At 42.8% G+C, this 19,603-nt stretch overlaps 1 protein-coding gene across 1 annotated transcript; it reads right to left on the bottom strand.

Moving 5' to 3' along the window:
• Positions 1-9,661: 9,661 nt before the first annotated feature.
• Positions 9,662-18,820, bottom strand: LOC113116464 (SH2 domain-containing adapter protein E-like). Its single transcript, XM_026284646.1, has 6 exons — positions 17,817-18,820; positions 15,357-15,480; positions 12,952-13,170; positions 12,519-12,720; positions 11,012-11,131; positions 9,662-10,911 (listed from the first exon to the last, which is right to left on the bottom strand). The coding sequence occupies exons 1-6, from the start codon at positions 18,276-18,278 to the stop codon at positions 10,728-10,730; spliced, it is 1,311 nt and encodes a 436-aa protein (XP_026140431.1). The 5' UTR covers positions 18,279-18,820; the 3' UTR covers positions 9,662-10,727.
• Positions 18,821-19,603: the final 783 nt, after the last annotated feature.

Raw genomic sequence — 19,603 nt, 5'->3', positions numbered from 1 at the left:
ACTCCCAAAATACACTGCAAGCACTGTAGCGGTGATTATTTTAACTGACCTTGAATATTCAAGAATGTGTGATGAATCTGTTCAGTATTTGAATGAGAGTTTTGTTTTTTGTTTAGTAAACAGTTCTTAAAAAATACTTTTTCTTAGTGCAAAATATTAATAATAATAATACAAATCTACTGATTTATAAAACAGCCCTAAAGTTGTATTGGATATGTAGCCTACATAAAGTCTGTTATTACAGTGATAATCAACATTTAGCATGTGATTTTTTTGTCCCTCATAATCATGTAGAACTGCTCTTTACCTTCACACATCACATACACATTTTGCTGTCAACCATTCAGCTGTTTCTAGACAGCATCACACTACTCCAACAGCTGGAAGTGAAGTTCGCTCTGTATGGAGACTAATGCTTCATTTGTTTTGCCCCAGGGGAGCGGGTGACTGGATGTGAGTTTTTCAAGGAGATGAGTATCGTCTCTCCATCAGTCAGCATCGGTAACATCACCGTATGACTGAGTCCTGTCCCCACATCACAACCGCTCTTGTCTGCGTGTCAGTAACTTCTGGCCTTTCAACCAGTGGTTCAGTAGTTGTCATGTGTCAAAACTCAGTGATCAGCGTTCCAGAAATAACCGTCGCTTCCAGGGAGATGATGGGGTCTCCCAAGCTCTCCCCATCTCCAAGTTCACTCTCTCTGCATCTCATGGCACTCACAATGTTTATGGCTCTCTCTGTCTTCCATTACACATTCACTTACACCCTTTGGCCAAAATGTCTATTTTTGCATTTTCTCCTGGGGGATCCCTACAGATGACCTGGGCTTTAGATCCCTGAAGACACTAGTGGGAGGAGGAGGATGGACAGAAGGATGTGGAAACTTTACAAGAAAGGGGAAGAGAAGAGAGAATGGATTAATGGAGAGAAAGAGATGAAAGAGAGAGCAGGGAGGTGGAATTAATGTGCAGGAAAGCAAAAGCTTGGTCACTGGTGACTCACTGGTTGACTATTACGTAGGTATTCATGTCCTATTCACACCATAGTGTACATAGTGTACTTTATGAGCAGTGAGTCACATAGAGCTGAGGATATCTCAAGCTTCTTGGCATATGTCTTCCATATTCTGATTTACTACAAAGTATTGGGAAAATGTTGTAAATGGAGAGATGATAGGAAGCAACTGTGAAAAAGATCTTTATATAATAATATATTTGTCAACATCAACATCAGGGCAAAAAGCATCCTCCACCGTGTTTGACCTTACCATATGATGTTTTTGCATATTTATGTAATGTATATTTAAATGGGCTGTATGTCAGCAACTTATTGCTCATGTCCTCGCCCATGCATAATGTACAGTACAGGAGACTGAACATGATTTGGTACCCCAAAATGCTCATGGTGAATTTCTTTTTCATTCTTTGCTTAGAAGTAAAAAGAAGTTGGAAATACCTTTGTAGTGAAATACATATCAACGTCCACACAGCTGAGAGGGACGTAATTATGAATATGTTAATATGTGTTGTGCACATTCCTCTCAATAATGAAAAAAACACACCACACAAATGACAGCAGTGAGAAAGCAGCCCTTAAGAAAGACCTTAAAGCTCTGATCATAGCAATGTGGATACGTCTGTACCAACTCTGCCGTTCAGTTGTAATTATGTAATAAAAATGATGCTGGTATGATAATATGAATATAAAATAGCCTATATTTGAGACTATACTGATCTGGCTAGGAGAAACTATAGTTTGAATTAATACATTTTCATTGTATTACACAATGACATTACAGGACAGAGATACACACACTAGTAGATGCAACAAAATTTATATATGATAGATTTAGATAATATATTTAATAACATATGTAATACTATATATATATATATATATATATATATATATATATATATATATATATATATATATATATATATATATATATATATATATATATATATATATATATATATATGATGTGACGAGCACTCCCAGAGGAATCAGCGTCGCCCTGGAAACCAAACCAAAACACCTGCACGTCCTCGTCACCGGCTGATCGGTCACAGCTGCTCCCCATCAGCCAGCACATTGAAAAGCAGCACATGTTGCACTGAGAAGAGGTTCTCAAACAGAACGCAAAGCTGGACTAACCCCTCTCTCCTATCCCCACAGAAAGCAGCGAGTGACCGACAGCCCACACCCTTTGGAGCACGTCTGGACACCCACTTTCCCCTTGATTGGCACAGAGGAGCACGGAGAGCACACGGGGAGCACCAACCAGCGGAAAGCAGAGCAGGACACTTCACCAGGCACCCTTCACTTTTCAATAAACCCACCCTCCGGGGTTTTTGATTTCACGTACCTCTTGTCGAGTGGTTCTTCACCCCGTGACAGTGGTGGAGAATGCGGGCAGAACAGTGAGGAATCACCGACAAGGTCACCGCCCCAACTCCTAATTTTTTTTTTGCTTTCTGTCAGCAGCACCACGGAAGGCGGCACGCGCGGCCCCGCGATGGAGGACGTCTTACAACGCCTCGCTGAGGTTAGCATCCGCCAGCAGCAAATAGCGGAACACCTCGCCACTCGCCTGGGCAGGACGGAGGATGAACTCGCCGCCGTCCGGGCGGCCGCGGCCCAGCGCGTTCCGCTACCTGAGCCTCGGGCACAAGCCACCCGTCTGTTGCCCAAGATGACGGCCGATGACGATGTGGAAGCCTTCCTTCAGGTCTTCGAAAACACTGCCCACCGAGAGGGATGGCCAGAGGACGAGTGGGCACGTGCGCTGGCACCCCTACTCACCGGTGAAGCACAGAGGGCTTACTTCTCGCTCCCCCTGACGAGTGCCGACAGTTATGTCGAAGTGAAGCGAGAGATCCTGGCGAGGCTGGGCCTCTCCCCTGTAAGTGCCGCCCAGCAGTTCCACGAGTGGGAATACAAGCCCCGGGTGCCAGCCCGTGCCCAGGCAGCCGAACTCAGCCGCCTTGCCCAGCACTGGCTGTTGGCAGGAAACCCCACACCAACACAGGTAGCGGAACGAGTGGTGGTCGATCGCCTCCTGCGCGCACTACCTCGCGCCCACCGACAGGCCGTCGGCATGAGGGACCCACGTGACGTCCGGGAACTAGTGGAGGCGATCGAGCTGGCGGATGCCGTTCATCCCAGCGGGGCAGGGGACCGGCTGCCGCCATTCCCCCGGAGGGTGGTCCAGGAGCGACGCCCGCTCGAAGGCACCGCGCGACCCGTCAGCAGGCCGACGGTTCCCCCTCCGCGAGATGAGCCCATGCCAAGTGCCGAACCACCGTCGCCTCCGCGAGCCTGGCTGGCAGGCTGCATCCTTCACCAACGGGTGCCGGCGGGAGCCCCCGAAGCAGATGTGAAGGTGGATGGAAGACGGTTCCGGGCCCTGTTGGACTCAGGCAGTGCGGTCACCCTCATCCAGGCGCGGCTGTGCGCCCCGCGAAGCGGCCGGAAAAACTTCCTACCGATTACCTGTGTGCACGGAGACACTCGTCAAGTACCGGCCCGTGAGATGGTCATTTCGTCCCCCCAAGGCACCTGGCCAGTGGAGGTAGGCCTGGTGAAGGACCTGCCGGTGGCCATACTGCTTGGAAGGGATTGGCCCGGCTTCGAGAAGCTGCTGTCCGCCGCTACCCAGCCTGCCAGCCCCAAGGGGAACCGTCGAAGACCGAGGCGGCCGCCTGGACCCCGCCGCCGACCGGCCCTGCTCGTCTCCGACAGTGGGAGAGAAGGTGAGGCCCCCTCCCAATCTACTAATCTGTTTTATAATGTCTACCAACAGGCCGCTGGAGGGGGCTCTTTCGCCAAGGAACAGCGGGAGGACGACCGACTCAAGCACTGTTGGAGCCAGGTGCGAGTCGTGGATGGAGAGGACGTCCTCCCCCGGCCCCACCCTCTCCCACATTTTGTCGTAGAGAATGGCCTGCTGTATTGTGTCGCCCAGCGTAGGGGGGAGGAGAAAAAGTTACTAGTTGTGCCTCGTGCCAAGACCGAGACCATTCTGGAGCTGGCCCATTCCCACCCCATGGCAGGACACCTCGCGGCAGCCAATACTGCCCAACGCATCCGCGACCGTTTCCATTGGCCGGGCCTGGACGCCGAGGTAAAGCGGTTCTGCCAGGCCTGCCCGACCTGTCAGGCCACGTCGCCCCGGACTCCTCCCCCCAGCCCGCTCATCCCGCTGCCTATCATCGAGGTGCCCTTCGAGCGGATTGGAATGGACATAGTGGGGCCGTTGCCGAAGTCTGCCCGAGGGCATGAGCACATCCTGGTCATCGTCGACTATGCCACCCGGTACCCAGAAGCAGTCCCCCTGCGGAAGGCCACCGCAAAGTCCATCGCCCAGGAGCTGTTTCTGCTGGCCAGCCGAGTCGGCCTCCCCTCAGAGATCCTGACTGACCAGGGAACCCCCTTTATGTCCCGGCTAATGGCTGACCTCTGCCGGCTGCTGCGGGTGAAGCAGTTGAGGACCACTGTTTATCACCCCCAGACTGATGGCCTCGTAGAGAGATTTAACCAGACCCTCAAGCAAATGCTCAGACGTGTGGCGGCGGAGGACAAGCGGGATTGGGACCTCATGATCCCCTACGTGCTCTTCGGGATCCGCGAAGTTCCCCAGGCCTCAACTGGCTTCACCCCCTTCGAGCTCCTGTTTGGCCGTCAACCCCGGGGCCTCTTGGACGTGGCCCGGGAAGCGTGGGAGCAGCAGCCGGCCCCGCATCGTACCGTCATCGAACATGTCCGGCAAATGAGGGAACGGATCGACCGAGTGATGCCGTTAGTCCGGGAACACCTCACCAGGGCCCAACAAGCGCAGCAACGTCATTATGACCGGACAGCCCAGCCACGGGAGTTCCAACCGGGAGACCGCATCATGGTCCTGGTCCCCAGCTCCGCCTGCAAATTTCTGGCCTCCTGGAAGGGGCCCTACTCGGTCGTCGAGAGGGTTGGACCGGTCACTTACCGCCTGAGACAGCCGGGACGACGGCAGGCGGAGCAACTCTACCACGTCAACCTCCTAAAGAAATGGGTGGGGACCCGGGACCAAGTAGCTGCCCTAAGCCTCACCGAGCCCGTGGTTGTGGATATCAACCCCCACCTTTCGGCTGCCCAGAAGACGGAGCTGCAGCACCTGGTCAGTCAGTTCCAGGATGTGTTCTCCTCTCAGCCCGGGCAGACCAACGTGCTTCAACACCATATCCGGACGCCCCCAGGAGTCGTCGTTAGGCAACGGCCCTACCGAGTCCCGGAGGCTCGTCGGCAGGCTATTGAGGAAGAGGTCCAACAGATGCTAAAGTTGGGGGTAATAGAACCATCCCGGAGTCCGTGGTCCAGCCCCATTGTGATGGTCCCAAAGCCGGATGGCACCCTCCGCTTTTGTAACGACTTCCGCCGCCTGAACGAAGTCTCCGAATTCGACGGGTACCCCATGCCTCGGGTGGACGAACTGCTGGACCGGCTAGGAAGGGCCCGGTATATCAGCACCCTAGACCTAACCAAGGGCTATTGGCAGGTACCGCTCTCCGAGGCCGCCAAGCCGAAAACCGCCTTCTCCACCCCCAGTGGCCACTGGCAGTACCGGACCCTTCCCTTCGGCCTACATGGGGCCCCCGCGACGTTCCAGCGGATGATGGACATCCTCCTGCGGCCCCACCAAGCTTACGCGGCCGCCTACCTGGATGACGTCGTGGTCCACTCCGAGGCGTGGGACGAACATCTGGATCGTCTGCGGAGGGTGCTCTCGGAGCTCCGGCGGGCTGGACTTACCGCCAACCCCCGAAAATGCCACCTAGCCCTCTCTGAGGCCAAGTACCTGGGCTATCAAGTCGGCCGAGGACTCATCCGGCCGCAAGACAAGAAAGTTGAGGCCATCCACGCCGCACCAAGACCGGAGACAAAGACCCAGGTACGAGCCTTCTTGGGGTTGGCGGGTTATTATTGTTGTTTTATCCCCAACTTCTCCTCTTTAGCCGCCCCCCTGACAGACCTGACCAGGAAGGGGCAGCCGGAGAAAGTATGCTGGACCCCGTCGGCGGAAGAAGCCTTCTCCCAGGTGAAAGCAGCACTCACGTCCTCGCCGGTACTCCACGCCCCGGACTTTAGCTGCCCCTTCCTGCTGCAGACGGATGCTTCCGACACAGGACTAGGAGCGGTCCTCTCCCAAATTCAGGAAGGTGAGGAGCATCCGATCATCTACATCAGCAGGAAGCTGTCCCCCGCCGAGAAGAAACACGCCGCTGTGGAGAAGGAAGCCCTGGCCATCAGGTGGGCAGTCCTGGAGCTCCGGTACTACCTCCTGGGCCGCAAGTTCACCCTGGTAACCGACCACGCGCCCCTACAGTGGATGGCCCGCGCCAAGGACACCAACGCCAGGGTGACTCGCTGGTTCCTAGCGCTCCAGGACTTCCACTTTGAAGTCCGCCATCGAGCTGGGGCCGCCAAAGCGAACGCCGATGGCCTCTCCCGGATCTGGACAGCTTATGCAGGTCTGTCAGGGGTCATTCCCCACCCTCCCCTAATCTCACCCCTACTTTCTACATGTCTTCGCAGGACCAGAACGACGCTTAGGGGGGGGGGGGGGGGGGGATGTGACGAGCACTCCCAGAGGAATCAGCGTCGCCCTGGAAACCAAACCAAAACACCTGCACGTCCTCGTCACCGGCTGATCGGTCACAGCTGCTCCCCATCAGCCAGCACATTGAAAAGCAGCACATGTTGCACTGAGAAGAGGTTCTCAAACAGAACGCAAAGCTGGACTAACCCCTCTCTTCTATCCCCACAGAAAGCAGCGAGTGACCGACAGCCCACACCCTTTGGAGCACGTCTGGACACCCACTTTCCCCTTGATTGGCACAGAGGAGCACGGAGAGCACACGGGGAGCACCAACCAGCAGAAAGCAGAGCAGGACACTTCACCAGGCACCCTTCACTTTTCAATAAACCCACCCTCCGGGGTTTTTGATTTCACGTACCTCTTGTCGAGTGGTTCTTCACCCCGTGACAATATATATATATATATATATATATATATATATATATATATATATATATATATATATATATATATATATATATATATATATATATATAGCTATAGATAGATAGATAGATAGATAGATAGATATTTTGAGAGAACAAAAACATATTTTCATCTTTATTGAACCACATACATTTTTACCTGCTTACCATTCTCTTTTTTCACCATCATTCACCACCTCTAAATAGTCTTTCCTGCTGATATTTTTGTCATTCTCTTAAACTTCCGCACTCTCCTCCATATCTCCCTCTACTGTTTCCCTTACAGCCTTCCACTCTTTCCCTTTCCTTCTGATTTCATAATCTGTGTGCATCTTTGTACTCTCTCTCTCTCTCTCTCTCTCTCTCTCTCTCTCTCGTATACTACTTTCTGCCTCCCTCTCTCTATCTCTGCAGAGTTGAGCAGACAGGGAAACTTCAGTGCTCCAAGTGCTTGGAGTCTCTTGCTGAATTATTTACAGACTGGGACCCCTGAGTGCTTATGTCACCCCTCCCTCCCCTTTACCCCTCCCTCTCTCCTTCCCTCTCTGTCTCCTGCCATTTGCTGCTGGCAGCTTTCTCTAACTTACGTGATTTTGACACACTGACTGACTTCAGCTGTCACAAAGAACATTATTTAGCCCTGGATTTGACTGATTAGGTTTTTCCTGTTAGTTCTAAATGCAATGTGAAGGAATAGGGAATTCTATGGTCTCAGTCAACTATTAGGAAATACGAGAAACAGACATTTTCTTTGCGAAAAGATATTCATACATACACAAAGACAATATATTACCGTGCTCAATCTGATCAGATGAGTACATACATACATTTACAACTGTTCAAATGGGAGATGTTTTTCTCAGAGCTGACATACAGTGCATTCCAGGTTTATATTTTAGTATGGGGGATCGCTGGGAAATGGCATGGCTAGCACTATGCTCTGTCAGTTCAGCTCTTAAAACATATTCCATTTGCTATTTTACTTATGCATTAGTCCTATTATTTTATTTATTTAATATTATTATTTATTATTTATGTGTTTTTTTTCCCTTGAATTTGAGATGCCTTGGCAATGTTTAATAAATGTTTAGTGTGTAATATCATAAGATCCTTGCAACAATGATGCACACTACTGTTCAAAGTTTGAGGTTAGTAAGTCTCTTATGCTTACAAATATCACATTTATTTACCAAAAAAAAAAAAAAAGAAAGAAACAGTAAAACAGTAATTAAATCAATTTTAAATAACAGTTCTCTATTTTAATATTATAAAATGTAATTCAATCATATGATGTAATGCTGCCATTAATCCACTCTTCAGTGTCACATGATCTTTCAGAAATCATTCTAATATGTTGATTTGTTGAGTTGATTTCATCCATCCTGTTAAATATCATTATGAAACATTTGGAGGGACCAAAAACCCATATTAAACTTTTTTTTGTAGATTTTGTAGATCATCCCCAATGTTTTAATAAAGAAATTAATTTCAGAGTTTAAATTAGATTATAAGATAGTGGGGTGGTTATTAGATTTTCTAAGTGAAAGAAGGCAGAGGGTGTAAATAGCACATTTTCAGATGCCCTTATAACATCTACAGGTTCTCCACAGGGATGTGTTCTCTCACCCCTGCTTTACATTTCGTACACTAATGACTGTGTAAGTAAACTCACAGACAGGCTCATTTTAAAATTTGTGGATGACACTGTTATTGTCAGTCTCCTGAGGAAGGCTGAGAACTGTCATGGTCCAGTAGTGAATGATTTTATAACATGGTGTGATGAATGTCATTATAAAGAAGACAAGACATATGGCGACGTTAGATCTAGTCATTCATCATCAACTCAGGCAACTATAGTTAAAAGTCAAATGGTGGATTGGGCTAGTACTTATAAAGTATCTTGGGCTTATTATTGACAACAAACAGCGTTTTGATTTTCATGAAAAAAAAAAAAAAATGCAAAAAAGGCCAGCAACGGTTGTACTGTCTTCGGAGGCTTTCTACTTTTAATATTAGCAGGACTCTTATGACCATGTATTACAGATCTTATATTGAATCTGTACTTTGTTTTTCTATGTGTTGTTGGTATGCTAATCTAAATGTGAAGCATCAGAACTCATTGAATGGCATTGTTAACCAAGGAAGTAAGATTATTGGTTTTAAGCAGACTGGGTTATCAAATAAATTTTGAGCGGTTCGTCTTACAGAAAGCCAAAACTATTCTTGTAGATCATACTCATCCGCTGTTTCATGAGTTTAAAATGCTTCCTTCTGGGTCATGTTATAGTATGCCTAAACTTAAGAGTAACCGGTGGGGATTTTCTTTTATTCCTACTGCTGTTAGACTCTTAAACATGTGAAAGTGTTGTTAGTATTGTTTATGGATTGTTTTCAGTATGATGTTGTGTGTTGTTTACAGATTTTATGCTGCATCAAAAATTGCCCCTTGGGCTTACAATAAACTTGAACCTTGCTGATCGAGAGACATTTCTGCATAAAAATAAAGTGAGTAATATGTATATATATATATATATATATATATATATAGAGAGAGAGAGAGAGAGAGAGAGAGAGAGAGAGAGAGAAAGCATTATGTGTGAATGTGAAAGACACTGAGAAATGTAACAAATTTGCTTTATTTCAGGCTTTGCACAGTCTTACATTGTACAAAGGCAAAATCTTCAGTGAACATGCATTTTCCCCATCACATTTCTCTCATATAGATTAAACAAGAATCAAATTTAGCATCCTTTAAGATTAAAATGGAACATGTTACCTTTAAAAAAACAACAACATACATTTAAACATAACTTCCCATCACCAGTGATGCCACATTCGGTACGCCATGAATCCGAGTATGACTGCATGGTCAGTAAATCCATTCAACATCTAAACTCAAACCAATCAATAAAAAGTTTTATCACATACAGACAAGAACATTAGCCAATCAACGGCAATGACTCATTTATCTGATGAACGAGCTAGCTTCAATTTGCTGTATTGATCCAAACTAATGATCTAACTGAACTGTCAATGTGTGGCGAAGTGTTTTTTTTTTTTCTTTTCTCAGAAGTAAAAATAATATGAGAATTCAGCTACAATTCAAAACTAAAATCTACGCTAAGGATCCTAAAAATATCAACTGTGCAGATTCGGGCCACTTAAATGCAATGTTGAAGGGAGTAAACTGTTTCTCTTCAGGGAAAGTAACACAATGGAGTGATACTGCTGCAGTTTACCGCTGCTGCCAGCAGGAAGAGTCAAGATGTGAGTCACTCCTTCAGGCACAAAATTAGATCAGTAAAAAAATGATTGGGAATGAATTTATGAGGCCACAGTCCCAACCCACTCAAACAAGGGATGAGGAAATAACAAAACACAAGTGTGCAACAGATACGCATTGCGTAAACTGTTGCGCTTAAACTACAGTTTCTTTGAAATACATTTCCTCCTTTCTAGTGTCGTATTTGAGGAAAACCCTGTTTTCAAATGAGCTAAAACACAAGTTCCACTTGTTCACTTATTCCTTTCCATGCGCACATCTACATACATACAGTAAGACAAGGAGTTTTAAGCTGTGCTTTGCTGGCATTTGATTGGCAGGCTCCATGGTATTGTACATTCACATCTTTGCACCAGAGACCGCTGTGAATATGTATAAGTTCAGCATGTGTTTGTGTGTGTTTTTAGTGTGTGCGTGGCACGGGGTGCTGCAGGGTCATGTGTTCTGCCCCGGTGAAAGGAAGGCGCTGGGTGCAGTAGTGGTGCACCACTTCTGGGATGCTTGGGAACACACAGCTGCTCTTTTCCAGTGTGTAGCCACAGTCTTTAGTCTGCGCTACGATGATGTGCACACACCCTTGACTCGTCCTGTCGAGAGAGGGATCTTATATCATCTACGTCAGCTTTTCAGGACTGCTAACTCATTTCTTGTTCTCTTGATTTCAGAGATACACAAGCATGCACTTACTTGAGGGCGATGGAGTATTTGCTGGTAGCTGATTCGCTGTCTCGCACCAGGAAGCTGGCTTCCCTACAGTGCTGCAGCTGAGCCTCTGCCTCCTGACGACTCACACTGCCATGATACCAACTGAGGAGAGAGACAGAGAGGGCAGAAAGGGGCAGGAGATTCTTATATCTTCACAGTTTGATTATGTAATATGATAAGAGAAGGTACAGAATGTATAAAAAGAGAATTAAGAGGCACTGAGAAAGATGGGAAACTGTATAAATGGATACATTTGCCAAATAACACATTTTAACTGTTAAAGCAACATTTTTAAAATGAAACTCAAAATTCAAATGATAATGTATCACCTTCTTTCTTTCTTTTTTTTTTTTTGTGTGTTCCTGTAGCTCAACTGGTAGAGCACTGCGTTAGCAAGCAAGCAAGCGCAAGGTTGGGGGTTCGATTCCCCGGAAACACATGATGTGTAAAAATTGATAGCCTGAATGCACTGTAAGTCGCTTTGGATAAAAGCGTCTGCTAAATGCATAAATTTAATTTAATTTAATTTAAATTTAAATTTAATTCTTTCTTCTGTGGAACACAACAGAAGACATATGGGAAAAAAAATCTAAGTGTTTTTGTCAATAAAGTGTAGTCAGTGGGGTTCAGTGTTGTTGATGATCCCACTGACTTTCACTGAATGGACAAAAACATTTTTCAAAATATCTATATTTTATATTTTATCTGTGTTTCACAGAGAAGAAATAAAGTCATGTGTTTGAAATGACATGAGGATTAGAAAAGTATGATAAAATGTTCACTTTTTTGCAATATGCAGCCGTGCTATATTGTTAATATAGTGAAGTTACATTCACTTTTTGAGGCATGTAATAGCCTTACTAATAATAATAATTTATAATAAACTTAATAATACAATTTACAGCACCCATCATGTTTTTATTTTGTTTTATTTTGTGCACAAAAATTTGAATAATTGAAAAATGTTTTTGAAAGAAGTCTCTTATGATCACCAAGGCTGCTTTTATTTTATAAGAAATATAATAAAAAACTGTAATGTTGTAAATTATTATTACAAGTTGAATATATTTTGAAATTTATTTTTTTTCTGTAATGGACTGCAGTCTTCAGTGTCACATGTTTTTTCAGAAATATTTCAAAAACATAATTAATTATTTAAAATGTTATACATAAAGTAGCATTTTTAAATATACATTACAAAATAAATACATTAGGAGTGCAAACTTTCATTAGAACAATTAGAAGTGATGACATTAAGTGATAACATTCTTCTTGATATTGTCCCTGACATGTAAACTGTTAAGTTTGCCTCTATTGTAAGTGCTAATATAAACAGTAGCTAGGTGATCGTGTTTTTCATGTCATTGCAGTTAATATACTGTACATTTCTGTACACATATTCTCATTACAATTTTATTTTCATCATTTCATTCTTTGAGTTTCAGGTAATCCAGAAAAAATCACCACATTTTAATATACAAATACTCACCTCTGTTTCTCCAAAGGCAGGGTGGGATCAACAATTGGTGTCTCAGTGTCTGGGGTGGTGCTGGGAGATGAAGGGGAAGTCGGGGATGGGGGATTCGGTCGAAGGGTTTTAGGGGTCCAGCTCTTATGTCTCAGTGTCTGCTGTTTTACAGTAGGAGAACCTGATTCTTCCTTCGACATGCGGTCTATTCCATCAAACTGAGCTGTATAATGAAAGAAACATCAACCAACACAGTGTTTATTATGGCATCTGGTAATAATGACCCCCACCCTGCTATCCCAAATGTTTTGAGCAACTGCTACACTATAAGTACCTCAATAACATGAACTGACTTCTAAATGACTGTTTAATAATTTTCCTCATTAAACTGTGTCTATGCATCAGTAATGTTAAATAAAGAAGCTGCTTCTAATATGAATGTGAGGATTGTTACCTGACAGCGCTCTAATAATCTGCTCCTTCTTCCATTCCCAGGGCAGCTCATACTCTGCCGGTGGTCTGGGGTCAGACTCAGGTCGGGTCAAGGGGATTCCCTCCAGAACCTCCTCATATGGGACATCATAGATCTGAGGGGGTCCAGAGCCTTCGCTTTCTCCTCCATTCAACACCACACACACTTTCAGCAAGTCCTTCGAGCCTCGTCGGCGAATCTCTGTGTAAAGGCACAAATTAGCATGCAGGATCAGAACTCCTTCCAGAAGATTTCACTGGATAGGAACATTAATAAAAGGTTATTTGTGAAACATTGCCCAAGTAAACTATTTGTTCTTGGGCTGTAATTACAGTGTGGTCACATTAGCAAAATCAAATCTCAATTGCCAGTAGTGTAGAGACGTATGAAGGAAAAATCACATAGAAGTTATTTTCAAAATAAGCAGATTTCTTTTGGTCAGTACAAATTTGCATTTGCGTGGGGAGATATTTCAGCCTTGTGTAATTGCAAATCATGTAGATTCCTATTGCCTAGATTTTGTGAAAAATTGCAGAACAAAAGTAAATGTGACTGAACCTTTAGGCTCACATTTATCAAGCTTCCACATATTATCATACCTACAAACCATAATGATATAACACATTCTGTTATGGACCTTGCATGTGAGCAGCCAATCACTGCCCACTTTTCAAATTTTATCATTAAACATTATATTTACATTTATGCATTTGGCAGACGCTTTTATCTAAAGTGACTTACAGTGCATTCAGGGTATACATTTTTTTTTAAATCAGTATGTGTGTTCCCTGGGAACAGAACCCACAACCTTTTGCTCTGCCAACACAATGCTCTACCACTAAGGCACAGGAACACTGAGTAAAGTAAAACGGGACTGAATTAATTGCTCTGTTTCACTGAAAGTGGAAAAGGATGGCCTTATGTGTCCCTAGATATCACTACTTAATATGCATATCCATATGCTTCATTTAGTAAATAGCTTATGCGCTAAATATGCAGAACAAGGTGTCAACATTAGTGAGTTCCCCATCTTTCTCTCTCTGTATCTCACCTTTTCTATCCAATGTGTTACATATTGCAATAATTGTTAAAACTGAAATAGTAATGACACTGAACAGATTTTAAAGCGAATGACACTGTTGTCAGTCACATCACACACCAACTGATTTTTTCCCCTACATATACATCCCTAAAAAAACACTCTATAACTGTGAAAGAGCAGCTAGGTAGAAGTTTATTCTATGAAGCAACTTTTTTTGAGCTCATCTTACAAGTGTGAGAAACCACAGGAAATTATGATTAAGTCAAAGATAAATCTGTAGTATACTAACAAATACCAAGATAAATCATAAGTCTTTGTAAGCACACGCAACAAGCAGCAGAACAAAAAACAGGACTCATTTTCTACAACAAAACGAAATCAAGATGAAATCAAGGCTATTTTGAGGCACTTGCATTAGGGCTGTTTTTTTCTAGCAGCAATGTGAAGTTAACATTTTATCATTTAAACATTTACATCAACTTTTCGGTTAAAACTTAATCTCATGAGTTTCTGTAATCACTTGCCTTTGTGTGTTGGCTAACTATTTGGTTTAGTTTAGATTTTACATTTAGACTGAATATTTCAATGTCTTTAACCTATAAATAATTTAGGTACACATGAAAATATGAAAAAGGGATAAACTAAACCTTAATACATGATGCAAACCTATCTTATATATAGTACAGTATATAAAATACTTTTTCTGTAAGGAAAAGACACAAATATAGCATTTTATATTATTCTCAAACATTAGTGTATAACACTTTCAGATTAGCACATTTAACTTTCGTCTCAAACTACATGTACTCATGCACCTATTCATTCCTTAAGATTTAAAGTTCAGAGTCAACAAAGCATTGCCTGGAGCTCCATCGTTCTCCCTTCACTCACTGTTTCTTTGCTGTCACTTTGTGTCTGGCCCATTGTGTGAGAAAACAATGGTCATACCAGGGGAAAGTCAGGCCGAGTCTGTGATTGGCTGGCTTAGCTGGCCACTTCCTGAGTTCTGGGAAGTGATTGGGGGGAGTGAGGAGTGTTGGGGGGGTCTTTCTCACATAGCCAGGCATACTAGGGGGACGGCAGGGGTCAACTTCCTGTCCATAGAATGGGGCAAAGGAAACACAGACAGGAAACAGGAAGCAGAAAGAGGAAACTGCACCCATTGTCCCAGCACAACACTGTCACCGTGGAAACCACCAAAGAGGGGAGAGAGAGGGAGCCGTGATTTTTCATACCCTTCGAATCCCTGAAAATCTACTTGTTATACCTTCAAATACTGTGTCTAAGAAATATTTTAAACGAATAAACGATTATAAGAAAGAGTAGTAAAGAAGTGGTGATGTACCTGTAATAATGAGCTGGGCATCATATGGTTCCATGTAACCATCATTCTCTCCTTCTCTTTCAGCCTCTCTCTGTTCCCTCGTTTTCTCAGCATCAAATGGGTCAGCATAGTCCTCCAGGATGATCTATTACGAGTCCGAGGAAAAGAAGAATAGGAAGGGATATCTATGATTTTTGTTCATGTCTACAAAAAAAGATACACCTTCAAAAGTAAAGAAATATTCAGAGTTTAGATTAAGTTCAGCTCAGTCAAAAGCATTTGTGGCATAATGTTGATTGCAACAAAAAAATTATTTTGACTCATGCCTCATTTCTTAAAAAAAAAGCAAAACAGAAATCAAGATTACAGTGTGGCCCTTACAATTTAAGTAAGTTGTGCCCATTGCTGGAGAAATGTGAAGCTTAAAATATTTGTGAAAACACTTGTGTTAATTCTTCTGTTAAAACCTAGGTATTATTTGAGCTGTAAATTTGTTCTCTTCATTTGTATGGTTGTTTTAGGGTTTAAGCATTGCATTGTCATGGTAATGAACTTTAAAATGGGATATGACTACACAGAAAAGGTTAGTAAACGATGTTTCCCACTAAAATAATGTTAACTTGATTGAGACTATACTATTGAAACAGTGAGTATAAGTATTTATTAATATTTTAAAGTTTTGGATCTGCCCAATTCCATTTGTAAATGTCTCACAGTAACCCTGATTTTATTTATTTTATTTTTGTTTTAAAGAAAATAAGGAAAATGTGTAAATTAATTTGTTCTTTCTGTTCCTTATCTTTCTTTCAGTGTTGCCAAGTTTTTCTTGCGAAACTGGGTAAAGTTTATACAGTTGCCACGTTTGTTTGTTTGTTTTGTTTTTTCAGGTTAAAGTGATGTCCCTCAGGAAATTACTTTAATAGTCAATTTCTCCTGCAACCCAGTTGGTCTAGTTTTGAGTACCATTGGGTGGTTTTGTTATGCAGACCTGGCAACCCTACTTTCTTTACATATCAATGTAACATTTTGAATTACATAGCAAATGAATCAATATAATGCAAAAAGTGCTACTGATTGCACTTAAGTTTACAGGAACTTACAATATTCTGTAAATACTATGATACAACGTGTCACTAGTGGACGTGCTACAATCATCTACTTCAGAAATAATGCAAACCCAGCTAAAAAAAAAAAAAAAAGGCCATTTCGTCAAGACCTGGAGTTAAATTACATCTGATTGGGTGGAATTCTTTGTTACAACTCATAGATGAAGAATCAGTGCTTCTTTAGCTGAAGAGCTTATGCTTATTCTCCAGCCCATCTTTCCCCTTTCTTTCTCTGATTCTCCCTCTGGACCCTTATTTTTTGTGTGTGTGACCTCATGGGATTCTGATTTCTGTGCTATTATGTTCAAAGTGTAGCTGGAGGGGATGTCCGTAAATGGGAGAGGATACAGTCTATGTATCAAGTGACATAATTCTTCAAACACTGCCTTCACCAGGGACTGGAAGAATGGGATGGAGCTATTGTGCTATGTATGCATTGTATTCTTTGCGTATTTGTGAGCAAGGGTGTGTGTGTATACGAGCACAAAAGTGTGTTTCCCACAAAGACAGAGTGAAGAGTGTGTGCATGACTAGGAAAAGAGACAGGAAGAGAGGCAAGGAAAGGGTTTTCATTGTGTTTGTTGCTTTTCAGCTCCACTGTGTCTGCTTATAATACAGCAGTTCAATGAAAATAACATATAGGGAGAAAAAGAGAGAGCAAGGAGGGAGGAAAGAAAGATATGAATAAGAAAAGAGGGGGCTGAGGGAGGGGAGAAGATATTACTTAAACAAAGAACTGGAAGAGAGATACTGATCTCAATTTTCTAAACAAAGACATTTGTTTGGTTCTCACAGTCAACAGGGTGACTGGGAAAATTGGAGTATGTCATGGACTAAAAAGAACATCCTCTCTGAGGCCTGCTTTATCACTCAGATCAGGGCTATTCTTCCTTTATCCCTGCTAAAACACGTACTAAAACCAGCAAGGGATGCTGGTCCCAGTTGGTTTGAGCTGGTCTTATTTCAGTTCATCAGTAGCCTAGCATGAAAGTGCATAATACCCCCAAACTAGCTAAAGAACAGTGATGCCATACAATTTTTGGTTCCCCAAAGAACTTTTCAGTGAGCAGTTCTTAAAAGAGCCATTTTCAATCTAAAAGAGTGAAGAACATTTCAAAAAGTCTGTTTACCAGTATAAAGAATATTTTGTAAAACTGAAAGGTTCCATTAATGTTCAAGGTTCTTTGTGGAACCATAAATGGTTATAACACACATATAAACACTTATTTGTAAGAGTATATGAGGTTTGCTTTTTGTCCAGAGATGACTTTAAACGTGTTCTTAAAAATAAAAAAAAATAAAAAAATACATGATATAATTATGTTTATGATTATTCATTGCTTGTTTAGTGGTGTTGCCTCAGTCTTTAACTTACCGTTTCTGTTCTGATTGGTGACTTGGCCCTCTCGCTGTCTGGAGATGATCCTCCTGCACTGGATTTTGGATCATTAACCTTGATCATTCTGCTCATGTACGCGTCAGCGAGACTGGTGGTCCGCAGAGTGCGATGGTCTTCAAACCCCTCCATTTTGGTGTGTTTCTTACTTTTCCCAGGGATCAGAATTTCCCATATCTTCCCGTCTTTTATCGAGCCAGTGCTGGAGTGGTTCCGTCCCAGCTCGATGGCCGAATTTTTACGATTTCTCCCGTGAAGAAGCGAACCAACACCACCACCACCGTTTTCCGCTCCAGAATTTTTACGCAGACTCCCTTTCGAACCAGTACCGACAGTCAGAACCGGTTTGGGTCGGGACTGAGTTCCCGATTCCGAAGCAGAACGGATGCGGTCGGATCCAGTCTTCAAACTAGTTGGGAAATCTTTAAACCACTTCGCCATGGTGAATACGCACAGGTGTCCGCGCCTGTCTCCATACACAAGCGCAACCCCTTTTTAATAATAATCGGCTTCTACAATATCACTATGGCCCTATAATTATGTTTTGTCTAAATTAACAACACTTTAACGCACAGTTCAGGTTCGGCTGTTCAGTGCAAGGTTGTTTGTTTAGCTTTAAAAAAAAATATTTTGAATTTATTTAAGCTAATTTGGAAAATCTGTAAAATTGATTTAGGGAAAGGTTCCGAATATTAAAATTCCTTTTATGCTATGCAATCTTGTTTACAGAATTTATCCCATTCGTATTTCTTTTCAGGAAACTTCTTACACTCACACCTATAGCCTACTACGATTCTTCACATTGGAATACAATGTCTTGTTTTTGTTTGCTCCCAATTATTCCCGCAAGATAAAGAGGAGTCTCTGAAGGGCATAAACGCGGAAAAATTGAAAGTTTTTCTTAGCTCTCGGTGAAGATCCCATTCCCGGTATATCCACTCTAAGCGACAGTCTAAATGAAGTGAAGGGGGTGTACGTGTACGCGCGTTTGTGCTGCAGCTGTGGGTGGGGGTGGTTTCTGTGCCTCTGCTGGCAGCTACTCTTCCCCTAAATGGGAACTTTTCATTTGCTAGGCGCTACCCACCTGTAGATGCAAACCTACTTACTCTGGTGCTCAGTAACTACATTTTCAGTTTTTATCATGTGTTTCCATTTACATGACACAATCTTTACTCCAGTATAGGCTATTTTACTCAATTGAAGGTCAATTTCTGGTAAAGGCAAATAAATAAATAAATAAATAAATACATTCACATTTATATCGTTGTCTTCAATGCTAATCCAGAGGTCCATTTATAGTTAAGCAAGTAAATCTATAACTACTAAAATAAACAACTATTTAACATTTTCACCGTCGTTGGCCACGAAATAAAGATAATCGATCACATGTTGCCCTAATAGCAGGGCATCACATCTGTAAATAATAGGCCTCGAATTTATAGCTTAATTTAAACAGTAACTAAACGTGAAATAAAATTAGTAAAAAATATATATACAAAATATATATATACAAAAACAAAACAAAAACAAGTAAAATATAACAAATATTTAAATATGATCTGAGTAATAAATATTTTTTTATAAACATCTAAATGCTGCAAAATTAGGTCTATTGTGCAAGACACTACCACAGAGGGGCAGCAGTTTCCACCGGGTAACTGAAAAGGGCAATTTAAAGTTATACTGCCTCCATCTAGTGGCTGATATAAAAAAAAAACATCCATAATTCATTGATAAGACGTAAACAATAATTATTTAATTAATTA

This window comes from Carassius auratus, chromosome 16 (assembly GCF_003368295.1).
Source record: "Carassius auratus strain Wakin chromosome 16, ASM336829v1, whole genome shotgun sequence".
In the NCBI taxonomy this organism is placed as follows: domain Eukaryota; kingdom Metazoa; phylum Chordata; class Actinopteri; order Cypriniformes; family Cyprinidae; genus Carassius; species Carassius auratus.
This window is presented reverse-complemented; position numbering and strand designations above follow the sequence as displayed.

Excerpts from the sequence above, each read along its gene's own strand:
- LOC113116464 (XM_026284646.1), bottom strand. The coding sequence starts at position 18,278 with ATGGCGAAGTGGTTTAAAGATTTCCCAACTAGTTTGAAGACTGGATCC. Across the intron at positions 15,481-17,816 it reads CACCAATCAGAACAGAAACG|ATCATCCTGGAGGACTATGC; the intron begins GTAAGTTAAAGA and ends GACTCGTAATAG. Across the intron at positions 10,912-11,011 it reads AAATACTCCATCGCCCTCAA|GACGAGTCAAGGGTGTGTGC; the intron begins GTAAGTGCATGC and ends CTCTCTCGACAG.